Source organism: Salvelinus fontinalis, chromosome 2, assembly GCF_029448725.1.
Source record: "Salvelinus fontinalis isolate EN_2023a chromosome 2, ASM2944872v1, whole genome shotgun sequence".
In the NCBI taxonomy this organism is placed as follows: domain Eukaryota; kingdom Metazoa; phylum Chordata; class Actinopteri; order Salmoniformes; family Salmonidae; genus Salvelinus; species Salvelinus fontinalis.
Window position 1 is genome coordinate 3,724,206 of NC_074666.1, and position 14,824 is coordinate 3,739,029.

The 14,824-nt window shown below is 49.7% G+C and overlaps 1 protein-coding gene across 1 annotated transcript in view; it reads left to right on the plus strand.

The window, feature by feature from the left end:
- ugcg (UDP-glucose ceramide glucosyltransferase) overlaps positions 1–14,824 on the plus strand; it is a 52,858-nt gene that overhangs the window by 16,965 nt on the left and 21,069 nt on the right. The window contains exons 3-5 of the mRNA XM_055861145.1: positions 3,936–4,038; positions 6,753–6,854; positions 7,324–7,436. Of these exons, the coding sequence (XP_055717120.1) occupies positions 3,936–4,038; positions 6,753–6,854; positions 7,324–7,436 (318 nt within the window). The remainder of the gene's footprint in view (positions 1–3,935; positions 4,039–6,752; positions 6,855–7,323; positions 7,437–14,824) is intronic.

Below are 14,824 nucleotides of genomic sequence, written 5' to 3' on the forward strand. Positions count from 1 at the left end.
GGGTCAGAGGGGAACACAGTTGGAGGGGGTCAGAGGGGAACACAGTTGGAGGGGGTCAGAGGGGAACACAGTTGGAGGGGGTCAGAGGGGAACACAGTTGGAGGGGGTCAGAGGGGAACACAGTTGGAGGGGTCAGAGGGCCAGTAGGACACAGTTGGAGGGGGTCAGAGGGCCAGTAGGACACAGTTGGAGGGGGTCAGAGGGGAACACAGTTGGAGGGGGTCAGAGGGGAACACAGTTGGAGGGGTCAGAGGGGAACACAGTTGGAGGGGGTCAGAGGGGAACACAGTTGGAGGGGGTCAGAGGGGAACACAGTTGGAGGGGGTCAGAGGGGAACACAGTTGGAGGGGGTCAGAGGGGAACACAGTTGGAGGGGGTCAGAGGGGAACACAGTTGGAGGGGGTCAGAGGGGAACACAGTTGGAGGGGGTCAGAGGGGAACACAGTTGGAGGGGGTCAGAGGGGAACACAGTTGGAGGGGGTCAGAGGGGAACACAGTTGGAGGGGGTCAGAGGGGAACACAGTTGGAGGGGGTCAGAGGGGAACACAGTTGGAGGGGGTCAGAGGGGAACACAGTTGGAGGGGGTCAGAGGGGAACACAGTTGGAGGGGGTCAGAGGGGAACACAGTTGGAGGGGGTCAGAGGGGAACACAGTTGGAGGGGGTCAGAGGGGAACACAGTTGGAGGGGGTCAGAGGGGAACACAGTTGGAGGGGGTCAGAGGGGAACACAGTTGGAGGGGGTCAGAGGGGAACACAGTTGGAGGGGGTCAGAGTGGAACACAGTTGGAGGGGGTCAGAGGGCCAGTAGGACACAGTTGGAGGGGTCAGAGGGGAACACAGTTGGAGGGGTCAGAGGGGAACACAGTTGGAGGGGTCAGAGGGGAACACAGTTGGAGGGGTCAGAGGGGAACACAGTTGGAGGGGTCAGAGGGGAACACAGTTGGAGGGGTCAGAGGGGAACACAGTTGGAGGGGTCAGAGGGGAACACAGTTGGAGGGGTCAGAGGGGAACACAGTTGGAGGGGTCAGAGGGGAACACAGTTGGAGGGGTCAGAGGGGAACACTGTTGGAGGGGTCAGAGGGGAACACAGTTGGAGGGGTCAGAGGGGAACACTGTTGGAGGGGTCAGAGGGGAACACTGTTGGAGGGGTCAGAGGGGAACACTGTTGGAGGGGTCAGAGGGGAACACAGTTGGAGGGGTCAGAGGGGAACACAGTTGGAGGGGTCAGAGGGGAACACAGTTGGAGGGGTCAGAGGGGAACACTGTTGGAGGGGTCAGAGGGCCAGTAGGACACAGTTGGAGGGGTCAGAGGGGAACACAGTTGGAGGGGTCAGAGGGGAACACAGTTGGAGGGGGTCAGAGGGCCAGTAGGACACAGTTGGAGGGGTCAGAGTGGAACACAGTTGGAGGGGTCAGAGGGGAACACAGTTGGAGGGGTCAGAGGGGAACACAGTTGGAGGGGGTCAGAGGGCCAGTAGGACACAGTTGGAGGGGTCAGAGTGGAACACAGTTGGAGGGGTCAGAGGGGAACACAGTTGGAGGGGTCAGAGGGGAACACAGTTGGAGGGGTCAGAGGGGAACACAGTTGGAGGGGTCAGAGGGGAACACAGTTGGAGGGGTCAGAGGGCAACACAGTTGGAGGGGTCAGAGGGGAACACTGTTGGAGGGGTCAGAGGGGAACACTGTTGGAGGGGTCAGAGGGGAACACTGTTGGAGGGGTCAGAGGGGAACACTGTTGGAGGGGTCAGAGGGGAACACTGTTGGAGGGGTCAGAGGGGAACACTGTTGGAGGGGTCAGAGGGGAACACTGTTGGAGGGGTCAGAGGGGAACACTGTTGGAGGGGTCAGAGGGGAACACTGTTGGAGGGGTCAGAGGGGAACACTGTTGGAGGGGTCAGAGGGGAACACTGTTGGAGGGGTCAGAGGGGAACACTGTTGGAGGGGTCAGAGGGGAACACTGTTGGAGGGGTCAGAGGGGAACACTGTTGGAGGGGTCAGAGGGGAACACTGTTGGAGGGGTCAGAGGGGAACACTGTTGGAGGGGTCAGAGGGGAACACTGTTGGAGGGGTCAGAGGGGAACACTGTTGGAGGGGTCAGAGGGGAACACTGTTGGAGGGGTCAGAGGGGAACACTGTTGGAGGGGTCAGAGGGGAACACTGTTGGAGGGGTCAGAGGGGAACACTGTTGGAGGGGTCAGAGGGGAACACTGTTGGAGGGGTCAGAGTGGAACACAGTTGGAGGGGTCAGAGTGGAACACAGTTGGAGGGGTCAGAGGGGAACACAGTTGGAGGGGTCAGAGGGGAACACTGTTGGAGGGGTCAGAGGGCCAGTAGGACACAGTTGGAGGGGTCAGAGGGGAACACTGTTGGAGGGGTCAGAGGGGAACACTGTTGGAGGGGTCAGAGGGGAACACTGTTGGAGGGGTCAGAGGGGAACACTGTTGGAGGGGTCAGAGGGGAACACTGTTGGAGGGGTCAGAGGGGAACACTGTTGGAGGGGTCAGAGGGGAACACTGTTGGAGGGGTCAGAGGGGAACACTGTTGGAGGGGTCAGAGGGGAACACTGTTGGAGGGGTCAGAGGGGAACACTGTTGGAGGGGTCAGAGGGGAACACTGTTGGAGGGGTCAGAGGGGAACACTGTTGGAGGGGTCAGAGGGGAACACTGTTGGAGGGGTCAGAGGGGAACACTGTTGGAGGGGTCAGAGGGGAACACTGTTGGAGGGGTCAGAGGGGAACACTGTTGGAGGGGTCAGAGGGGAACACTGTTGGAGGGGTCAGAGGGGAACACTGTTGGAGGGGTCAGAGGGGAACACTGTTGGAGGGGTCAGAGGGGAACACTGTTGGAGGGGTCAGAGGGGAACACTGTTGGAGGGGTCAGAGGGGAACACTGTTGGAGGGGTCAGAGGGGAACACTGTTGGAGGGGTCAGAGGGGAACACTGTTGGAGGGGTCAGAGGGGAACACTGTTGGAGGGGTCAGAGGGGAACACTGTTGGAGGGGTCAGAGGGGAACACTGTTGGAGGGGTCAGAGGGGAACACTGTTGGAGGGGTCAGAGGGCCAGTAGGACACAGTTGGAGGGGTCAGAGGGGAACACTGTTGGAGGGGTCAGAGGGCCAGTAGGACACAGTTGGAGGGGTCAGAGTGGAACACAGTTGGAGGGGGTCAGAGTGGAACACAGTTGGAGGGGGTCAGAGGGGAACACAGTTGGAGGGGGTCAGAGGGGAACACAGTTGGAGGGGGTCAGAGGGGAACACAGTTGGAGGGGGTCAGAGGGGAACACAGTTGGAGGGGGTCAGAGGGGAACACAGTTGGAGGGGGTCAGAGGGGAACACAGTTGGAGGGGGTCAGAGGGGAACACAGTTGGAGGGGGTCAGAGGGGAACACTGTTGGAGGGGGTCAGAGGGGAACACTGTTGGAGGGGTCAGAGGGCCAGTAGAACACTGTTGGAGGGGTCAGAGGGGAACACTGTTGGAGGGGTCAGAGGGCCAGTAGAACACAGTTGGTGGGGGTCAGAGGGCCAGTAGAACATTGTTGGAGGGGTCAGAGGGGAACACTGTTGGAGGGGTCAGAGGGGAACACTGTTGGAGGGGTCAGAGGGGAACACTGTTGGAGGGGTCAGAGGGGAACACTGTTGGAGGGGTCAGAGGGCCAGTAGAACACTGTTGGAGGGGTCAGAGGGCCAGTAGAACACTGTTGGAGGGGTCAGAGGGCCAGTAGAACACTGTTGGAGGGGTCAGAGGGCCAGTAGAACACTGTTGGAGGGGTCAGAGGGGAACACAGTTGGAGGGGTCAGAGGGCCAGTAGAACACAGTTGAAGTTAAACAAATGAATTTAATAAATGCCTCGTGGCTTGAACTTTCTTTCTACAGTATTGGACTAATGTTTCTCTCTACAGTATTGGACTAACATTTTGTCTGTCTCTCTCTCTGCCCAGTTTGAGATCCTACTCTGTGTCCAGGACCATGACGACCCAGCCATTGATGTTTGTAAAAAGCTTCTAGGAAAATATCCCAACGTTGATGCTCGGCTATTTATAGGTAGGAGCCTGTTTGATGAATTCTTTGAACAACTGTTAATTAATATTCATATCTCATGTCCTGCTATTCTAAGATCTGTCTAATAAATATGTTAGTAATGGGTGACCCGAAAGAATGTCGACACCTGTTCGTCAAACATCTCATTCCAAGATCATAATATGGAGTTAGTCGCCCCTTTGCTGCTATAACAGCCTCCACTCTGCTGGGAAGTCTTTCCACTAGATGTTGGAACATTGCTGCTATAACAGCCTCCACTCTTCTGGGAAGGCTTTCTACTAGATGTTGGAACATTGCTGCTATAACAGCCTCCACTCTTCTGGGAAGGCTTTCCACTAGATGTTGGAACATTGCTGCTATAACAGCCTCCACTCTTCTGGGAAGGCTTTCCACTAGATGATGGAACATTGCTGCTATAACAGCCTCCACTCTTCTGGGAAGGCTTTCCACTAGATGTTGGAACATTGCTGCTATAACAGCCTCCACTCTTCTGGGAAGGCTTTCCACTAGATGTTGGAACATTGCTGTGGGGACTTGCTTCCATTCAGCCACAAGAGCATTAGTGAGGTTGGACACTGATGTTAGGCGTTTAGGCCCGAGTCGGCGGTCCAATTCAACCCAAAGGTGTTCATTGGGGTTGAGGTCAGGGTTCTGTGCAGATCAGCCAAGTTCTTCCATACCGATCTAGACAAACCATCTCGCTTTGGACCTCACTTTGTGCACAGGGGCGTTGTCATGCTGAAACAGGAAAGAGCCTTCCCCAAACTGTTGCCACAAAGTTGGAAGCACAGAATCGTCTAGAATGTCATTGTATGCTGTAGCGTTAAGATTTCCCTTCACTGGAACTAAGGGGCCCGAACCATGAAAAACAGCCCCAGACCATTACTCCTGCTCCACCAAACTTTACAGTTGGCACTATGAATTTGGGCAGGTAGTGTTCTCCTGGCATTCCCGGCTAAGCCGTTGTTGCTCCTAGACGTTTCCACTTCACAATAACAGCACTTACAGTTGACCGGGGAAGCTCTGGCAGGGCAGAAATTTGACAAACTGACTTGTTTGGAAAGTTGGCATCCTATGACGGTGCCACGTTGAAAGTTACTGAGCTCTTCAGTAAAGCCATTCTACTGCCAATGTTTGTCTATGGAGATTGCATGGCTGTGTGTTCGATTTGATACCTGTCAGCAACAGGTGTGGCTGAAATGGCTACATCCACTAATTTGAAGGAGTGTTCACATGTAGCTGTCATTATACTCCTTATACTGTTCTGTAAAATATGCAGTTCTCATTAATACAAAAAATTATTATTAATATCTCAAAAGTACTCCATTTTATTTATCCTATTTTATTTTTTTAGACATTGTTTGGAACAATATGCTCTACAAGTACATCGCATTTCCAGAGTGGGCTCGCTACCGATTTTTGACGTTATAATCAATTTTATGAGCCCCACCAACACAGTGAATGGGAAAATGGATTCAAAAGGACCTGGAGGAGTGCTGTGATTCGTTAATGACCTATAGTGTCATTTGTCTATGTATAAAATGGTCATGGTTATATCATTAACAGTAGCAGAGAGCCACTCTGGAAATGTGACCTGTTTGAAGATTTATATTGTTCCAAACAATATTGTCTAAAAAATTAAGAAAACATTTTATCAAAAAGGGTACTTTTGAGAGAATAATTTTAATAAATTCATGTGAAACATTGTATTTCAGAATCTAGTCAGTCCTTATTTTACAGCAAACCTATATAAAGAGTAAAATGATACCATTTGATACCGTATCATGTAGGGATCACATATAATTTGTCTGAATGGGGTCTGACAGTATAATGACTTGATGTTGTCTGTCATGTACAGATCATAGGGTCTGTCATATATTATAATTATCGTGGGGTCTGACCGTATAATGACTAGATGTTGTCTGTGTCATGTACAGATCATAGGGTCTGTCATATATTATAATTATCGTGGGGTCTGACCGTATAATGACTAGATGTTGTCTGTGTCATGTACAGATCATAGGGTCTGTCATATAATATAATGACTGTGGGGTCTGACCGTATAATGACTAGATGTTGTCTGTGTTATGTACAGATCATAGGGTCTGTCATATAATATAATGACTGTGGGGACTGACCGTATAATGACTAGATGTTGTCTGTCATGTACAGATCATAGGGTCTGACTGAAGGCATTTGTAGGTTTCAAATTTGCCAAAAATGTCTACTTTCATCACCCCCAAAAAATGAAGAAGTGATACAAATGTCAGACTTCCTTCCTCCTGATGAAGTTTATAGCAACTTCCTCCGAAGTCGCCAAAAAATAAAATAAATACGTTTACATTTTGTTTTGGGGGATGCAGAATGAACTACTGATTATTTGGATGGGACAATATGCTAACTTTATTGAGACGGATCATTTTAAAAATACAATTTTATTGAGTAAATGTATGTATTGGTTGTCTTCGAGATTTCAAATGTAATGAATTGGGACGATCCCGGGCGGTGTCATTACCTGCCCTGACCGTGAGTCCCATAAGGCGGTGCACAAAATGGAGTCCCTGCTGGATAAAAGGGTTAAAGGGAAGTGAAACCGTCTGTAAATGAGAGTTTAAGAGAGTGTCTCGGTTTCATATAACTGTTTCACGACACAGTCTGGTGATGGTGACAGTCACAGTGCTTATTGGTCAGGTCACTGAACAAATGTCCTGTTACAGGAGGAAAGAAGGTTGGCATCAACCCCAAGATTAATAACCTGATGCCGGGTTATGAAGGGGCCAAGTATGACCTGGTGTGGATCTGCGACAGCGGAATACGAGGTAAGGAAACTTTTACTCTGGCTTGTATCCCAAATGGCACCTTATTCCCTACGTTGTGCACTGCCCTGGTCAAGAGTAGTGCACTACGTAGGGATTATGGTGCCATTTTGGGACGTTTTCCTTACTCTGATTTTGAATCGTAACAGAATGAATCAGCTGCAGGATTACAAATCAGTGAGCGGCCCTGTTTTCGTTCTCATCACCCGTTAGATAATGCAGAGACTCTATGTATTAGAACCCTGGAACAAATCAACTGAACCTAGATAAACCAGACTTTTGATTGCTTTACATACAAAACATAAAATGTATTTTATTCACCTATATTCAAGTACTGTAGTTGGATGAAAAATACGATGAAAATGATATGTTAGATCCCATTGCCTGATCTGTAAACTGCTGATTTTTTTTATAAAATAAAAATGGTCTTTCTAGATATATTGATTAATTGATTGTTCCTGCTCCTCCCCAGTGAAACCGGACACTCTGACCGATATGGCCAACCAGATGACAGAGAAGGTGGGGTTGGTTCATGGCCTTCCCTACGTGGCCGACAGACAGGGCTTCGCTGCTACACTGGAGCAGGTGGGCGTCCTTACAGACAGAGGCTCTCAATTCATCTTCCCTCCATCCCTTGCATCCTCTGTCCTTACCTCTATCTCAAAAGCCAGAGAAAAGAGGACGCAAGGCATTTAAAAAAATCCAATTTGAGAAAGACCCGGGGGAGAGAGAGTGGGGTATTAACTAGGCTGCTGGTACTGTATTAGAGAGGGAGGGGGGTATTAACTAGGCTGCTGGTACTGTATTAGAGAGGGAGTGGGGTATTAACTAGCCTGCTGGTACTGTATTAGAGAGGGAGTGGGGTATTAACTAGCCTGCTGGTACTGTATTAGAGAGGGAGTGGGGTATTAACTAGCCTGCTGGTACTGTATTAGAGAGGGAGTGGGGTATTAACTAGCCTGCTGGTACTGTATTAGAGAGGGAGTGGGGTATTAACTAGGCTGCTGGTACTGTATTAGAGAGGGAGGGGGTATTAACTAGGCTGCTGGTACTGCATTAGAGAGGGAGTGGGGTATTAACTAGGCTGCTGGTACTGTATTAGAGAGGGAGGGGGTATTAACTAGGCTGCTGGTACTGCATTAGAGAGGGAGTGGGGTATTAACTAGGCTGCTGGTACTGTATTAGAGAGGGAGTGGGGTATTAACTAGGCTGCTGGTACTGTATTAGAGAGGGAGGGGGGTATTAACTAGGCTGCTGGTACTGTATTAGAGAGGGAGTGGGGTATTAACTAGCCTGCTGGTACTGTATTAGAGAGGGAGTGGGGTATTAACTAGGCTTCTGGTACTGTATTAGAGAGGGAGGGGGGTATTAACTAGGCTGCTGGTACTGTATTAGAGAGGGAGGGGGGTATTAACTAGGCTGCTGGTACTGTGTTGTATTAGAGAGGGAGGGGGGTATTAACTAGGCTGCTGGTACTGTGTTGTATTAGAGAGGGAGTGGGGTATTAACTAGGCTGCTGGTACTGTATTAGAGAGGGAGTGGGGTATTAACTAGCCTGCTGGTACTGTATTAGAGAGGGAGTGGGGTATTAACTAGGCTGCTGGTACTGTATTAGAGAGGGAGGGGGGTATTAACTAGGCTGCTGGTACTGTAGAGAGGGAGTGGGGTATTAACTAGCCTGCTGGTACTTTATTAGAGAGGAAGTGGGGTATTAACTAGGCTGCTGGTACTGTATTAGAGAGGGAGGGGGTATTAACTAGGCTGCTGGTACTGTATTAGAGAGGGAGTGGGGTATTAACTAGGCTGCTGGTACTGCATTAGAGAGGGAGTGGGGTATTAACTAGGCTGCTGGTACTGTATTAGAGAGGGAGTGGGGTATTAACTAGGCTGCTGGTACTGTATTAGAGAGGGAGGGGGGTATTAACTAGGCTGCTGGTACTGTATTAGAGAGGGAGTGGGGTATTAACTAGCCTGCTGGTACTGTATTAGAGAGGGAGTGGGGTATTAACTAGGCTTCTGGTACTGTATTAGAGAGGGAGGGGGGTATTAACTAGGCTGCTGGTACTGTATTAGAGAGGGAGGGGGGTATTAACTAGGCTGCTGGTACTGTGTTGTATTAGAGAGGGAGGGGGGTATTAACTAGGCTGCTGGTACTGTGTTGTATTAGAGAGGGAGTGGGGTATTAACTAGGCTGCTGGTACTGTATTAGAGAGGGAGTGGGGTATTAACTAGCCTGCTGGTACTGTATTAGAGAGGGAGTGGGGTATTAACTAGGCTGCTGGTACTGTATTAGAGAGGGAGGGGGGTATTAACTAGGCTGCTGGTACTGTAGAGAGGGAGTGGGGTATTAACTAGCCTGCTGGTACTCTATTAGAGAGGAAGTGGGGTATTAACTAGGCTGCTGGTACTGTATTAGAGAGGGAGGGGGTATTAACTAGGCTGCTGGTACTGTATTAGAGAGGGAGTGGGGTATTAACTAGGCTGCTGGTACTGTATTAGAGAGGGAGTGGGGTATTAACTAGGCTGCTGGTACTGTAGAGAGGGAGTGGGGTATTAACTAGCCTGCTGGTACTGTATTAGAGAGGGAGTGGGGTATTAACTAGGCTGCTGGTACTGTATTAGAGAGGGAGGGGGGTATTAACTAGCCTGCTGGTACTGTATTAGAGAGGAAGTGGGGTATTAACTAGCCTGCTGGTACTCTATTAGAGAGGAAGTGGGGTATTAACTAGGCTGCTGGTACTGTATTAGAGAGGGAGGGGGTATTAACTAGGCTGCTGGTACTGTATTAGAGAGGGAGTGGGGTATTAACTAGGCTGCTGGTACTGTATTAGAGAGGGAGTGGGGTATTAACTAGGCTGCTGGTACTGTAGAGAGGGAGTGGGGTATTAACTAGCCTGCTGGTACTGTATTAGAGAGGGAGTGGGGTATTAACTAGGCTGCTGGTACTGTATTAGAGAGGGAGGGGGGTATTAACTAGCCTGCTGGTACTGTATTAGAGAGGAAGTGGGGTATTAACTAGCCTGCTGGTACTGTATTAGAGAGGGAGTGGGGTATTAACTAGCCTGCTGGTACTGTATTAGAGAGGGAGTGGGGTATTAACTAGGCTGCTGGTACTGTGTTGTATTAGAGAGGGAGGGGGGTATTAACTAGGCTGCTGGTACTGTATTAGAGGGAGGGGGGTATTAACTAGCCTGCTGGTACTGTATTAGAGAGGGAGTGGGGTATTAACTATGCTGCTGGTACTGTATTAGAGAGGGAGTGGGGTATTAACTAGCCTGCTGGTACTGTATTAGAGAGGGAGTGGGGTATTAACTAGGCTGCTGGTACTGTATTAGATAGGGAGGGGGTATTAACTAGGCTGCTGGTACTGTATTAGAGAGGGAGTGGGGTATTAACTAGGCTGCTGGTACTGTATTAGAGAGGGAGTGGGGTATTAACTAGGCTGCTGGTACTGTAGAGAGGGAGTGGGGTATTAACTAGCCTGCTGGTACTGTATTAGAGAGGGAGTGGGGTATTAACTAGGCTGCTGGTACTGTATTAGAGAGGGAGGGGGGTATTAACTAGCCTGCTGGTACTGTATTAGAGAGGAAGTGGGGTATTAACTAGCCTGCTGGTACTGTATTAGAGAGGGAGTGGGGTATTAACTAGCCTGCTGGTACTGTATTAGAGAGGGAGTGGGGTATTAACTAGCCTGCTGGTACTGTATTAGAGAGGGAGTGGGGTATTAACTAGGCTGCTGGTACTGTATTAGAGAGGGAGGGGGGTATTAACTAGCCTGCTGGTACTGTATTAGAGAGGAAGTGGGGTATTAACTAGCCTGCTGGTACTGTATTAGAGAGGGAGTGGGGTATTAACTAGCCTGCTGGTACTGTATTAGAGAGGGAGTGGGATATTAACTAGCCTGCTGGTACTGTATTAGAGAGGGAGTGGGGTATTAACTAGGCTGCTGGTACTGTATTAGAGAGGGAGTGGGGTATTAACTAGGCTGCTGGTATTGTATTAGAGAGGGAGTGGGGTATTAACTAGGCTGCTGGTACTGTATTAGAGAGGGAGTGGGGTATTAACTAGCCTGCTGGTACTGTATTAGAGAGGGAGGGGGGTATTAACTAGGCTGCTGGTACTGGAGAGAGGGAGTGGGGTATTAACTAGGCTGCTGGTACTGTATTAGAGAGGGAGTGGGGTATTAACTAGGCTGCTGGTACTGTATTAGAGAGGGAGGGGGGTATTAACTAGCCTGCTGGTACTGTATTAGAGAGGGAGTGGGGTATTAACTAGGCTGCTGGTACTGTATTAGAGAGGGAGTGGGGTATTAACTAGGCTGCTGGTACTGTATTAGAGAGGGAGGGGGGTATTAACTAGGCTGCTGGTACTGTATTAGAGAGGGAGTGTGGTATTAACTAGGCTGCTGGTACTGTATTAGAGAGGGAGGGGGGTATTAACTAGGCTGCTGGTACTGTATTAGAGAGGGAGGGGGGTATTAACTAGGCTGCTGGTACTGTAGAGAGGGAGGGGGGTATTAACTAGGCTGCTGGTACTGTATTAGAGAGGGAGGGGGGTATTAACTAGCCTGCTGGTACTGTATTAGAGAGGTAGTGGGGTATTAACTAGCCTGCTGGTACTGTATTAGAGAGGGAGGGGGGTATTAACTAGGCTGCTGGTACTGTATTAGAGAGGGAGGGGGGTATTAACTAGCCTGCTGGTACTGTATTAGAGAGGGAGTGGGGTATTAACTAGGCTGCTGGTACTGTATTAGAGGGAGGGGGGTATTAACTCGGCTGCTGGTACTGTATTAGAGATGGAGTGGGGTATTAACTAGCCTGCTGGTACTGTATTAGAGAGGGAGGGGGGTATTAACTAGGCTGCTGGTACTGTAGAGAGGGAGTGGGGTATTAACTAGGCTGCTGGTACTGTATTAGAGAGGGAGGGGGGTATTAACTAGGCTGCTGGTACTGTAGAGAGGGAGGGGGGTATTAACTAGGCTGCTGGTACTGTAGAGAGGGAGTGGGGTATTAACTAGGCTGCTGGTACTGTAGAGAGGGAGTGGGGTATTAACTAGGCTGCTGGTACTGTATTAGAGAGGGAGTGGGGTATTAACTAGGCTGCTGGTACTGTATTAGAGAGGGAGTGGGGTATTAACTAGCCTGCTGGTACTGTATTAGAGAGGGAGTGGGGTATTAACTAGGCTGCTGGTACTGTAGAGAGGGAGTGGGGTATTAACTAGCCTGCTGGTACTGTATTAGAGAGGGAGGGGGGTATTAACTAGGCTGCTGGTACTGTATTAGAGGGAGGGGGGTATTAACTAGGCTGCTGGTACTGTATTAGAGAGGGAGTGGGGTATTAACTAGGCTGCTGGTACTGTATTAGAGAGGGAGTGGGGTATTAACTAGCCTGCTGGTACTGTATTAGAGAGGGAGGGGGGTATTAACTAGGCTGTTGGTACTGTATTAGAGGGAGGGGGGTATTAACTAGCCTGCTGGTACTGTAGAGAGGGAGTGGGGTATTAACTAGCCTGCTGGTACTGTATTAGAGGGAGCGGGGTATTAACTAGGCTGCTGGTACTGTATTAGAGAGGGAGGGGGGTATTAACTAGGCTGCTGGTACTGTATTAGAGAGGGAGGGGGGTATTAACTAGCCTGCTGGTACTGTAGAGAGGGAGTGGGGTATTAACTAGGCTGCTGGTACTGTAGAGAGGGAGGGGGGTATTAACTAGGCTGCTGGTACTGTATTAGAGAGGGAGGGGGGTATTAACTAGCCTGCTGGTACTGTATTAGAGAGGTAGTGGGGTATTAACTAGCCTGCTGGTACTGTATTAGAGAGGGAGGGGGGTATTAACTAGGCTGCTGGTACTGTATTAGAGAGGGAGGGGGGTATTAACTAGCCTGCTGGTACTGTATTAGAGAGGGAGTGGGGTATTAACTAGGCTGCTGGTACTGTAATAGAGGGAGGGGGGTATTAACTAGGCTGCTGGTACTGTATTAGAGAGGAAGTGGGGTATTAACTAGGCTGCTGGTACTGTATTAGAGAGGGAGTGGGGTATTAACTAGGCTGCTGGTACTGTATTAGAGAGGGAGTGGGGTATTAACTAGCCTGCTGGTACTGTATTAGAGAGGGAGTGGGGTATTAACTAGGCTGCTGGTACTGTAGAGAGGGAGTGGGGTATTAACTAGCCTGCTGGTACTGTATTAGAGAGGGAGTGGGGTATTAACTAGGCTGCTGGTACTGTAGAGAGGGAGTGGGGTATTAACTAGGCTGCTGGTACTGTATTAGAGAGGGAGTGGGGTATTAACTAGGCTGCTGGTAGTGTATTAGAGAGGGAGTGTGGTATTAACTAGCCTGCTGGTACTGTATTAGAGAGGGAGTGGGGTATTAACTAGGCTGCTGGTACTGTATTAGAGAGGGAGTGGGGTATTAACTAGGCTGCTGGTACTGTATTAGAGGGAGGGGGGTATTAACTAGGCTGCTGGTACTGTATTAGAGAGGGAGTGGGGTATTAACTAGGCTGCTGGTACTGTATTAGAGAGGGAGTGGGGTATTAACTAGGCTGCTGGTACTGTATTAGAGAGGGAGGGGGGTATTAACTAGGCTGCTGGTACTGTATTAGAGAGGGAGGGGGGTATTAACTAGGCTGCTGGTACTGTATTAGAGAGGGAGGGGGGTATTAACTAGGCTGCTGGTACTGTAGAGAGGGAGGGGGGTATTAACTAGGCTGCTGGTACTGTATTAGAGAGGGAGGGGGGTATTAACTAGCCTGCTGGTACTGTATTAGAGAGGTAGTGGGGTATTAACTAGCCTGCTGGTACTGTATTAGAGAGGGAGGGGGGTATTAACTAGGCTGCTGGTACTGTATTAGAGAGGGAGGGGGGTATTAACTAGCCTGCTGGTACTGTATTAGAGAGGGAGTGGGGTATTAACTAGGCTGCTGGTACTGTATTAGAGGGAGGGGGGTATTAACTAGGCTGCTGGTACTGTATTAGAGAGGAAGTGGGGTATTAACTAGGCTGCTGGTACTGTATTAGAGAGGGAGTGGGGTATTAACTAGGCTGCTGGTACTGTATTAGAGAGGGAGTGGGGTATTAACTAGCCTGCTGGTACTGTATTAGAGAGGGAGTGGGGTATTAACTAGGCTGCTGGTACTGTAGAGAGGGAGTGGGGTATTAACTAGCCTGCTGGTACTGTATTAGAGAGGGAGGGGGGTATTAACTAGGCTGCTGGTACTGTAGAGAGGGAGTGGGGTATTAACTAGGCTGCTGGTACTGTATTAGAGAGGGAGTGGGGTATTAACTAGGCTGCTGGTAGTGTATTAGAGAGGGAGTGTGGTATTAACTAGCCTGCTGGTACTGTATTAGAGAGGGAGTGGGGTATTAACTAGGCTGCTGGTACTGTATTAGAGAGGGAGTGGGGTATTAACTAGGCTGCTGGTACTGTATTAGAGGGAGGGGGGTATTAACTAGGCTGCTGGTACTGTATTAGAGAGGGAGTGGGGTATTAACTAGGCTGCTGGTACTGTATTAGAGAGGGAGTGGGGTATTAACTAGCCTGCTGGTACTGTATTAGAGAGGGAGGGGGGTATTAACTAGGCTGCTGGTACTGTATTAGAGGGAGGGGGGTATTAACTAGCCTGCTGGTACTGTAGAGAGGGAGTGGGGTATTAACTAGGCTGCTGGTACTGTATTAGAGAGGGAGGGGAGTATTAACTAGCCTGCTGGTACTGTAGAGAGGGAGTGGGGTATTAACTAGCCTGCTGGTACTGTATTAGAGAGGGAGGGGGGTATTAACTAGGCTGCTGGTACTGTATTAGAGGGAGGGGGGTATTAACTAGCCTGCTGGTACTGTAGAGAGGGAGTGGGGTATTAACTAGGCTGCTGGTACTGTATTAGAGAGGGAGGGGGGTATTAACTAGGCTGCTGGTACTGTATTAGAGGGAGGGGGGTATTAACTAGCCTGCTGGTACTGTAGAGAGGGAGTGGGGTATT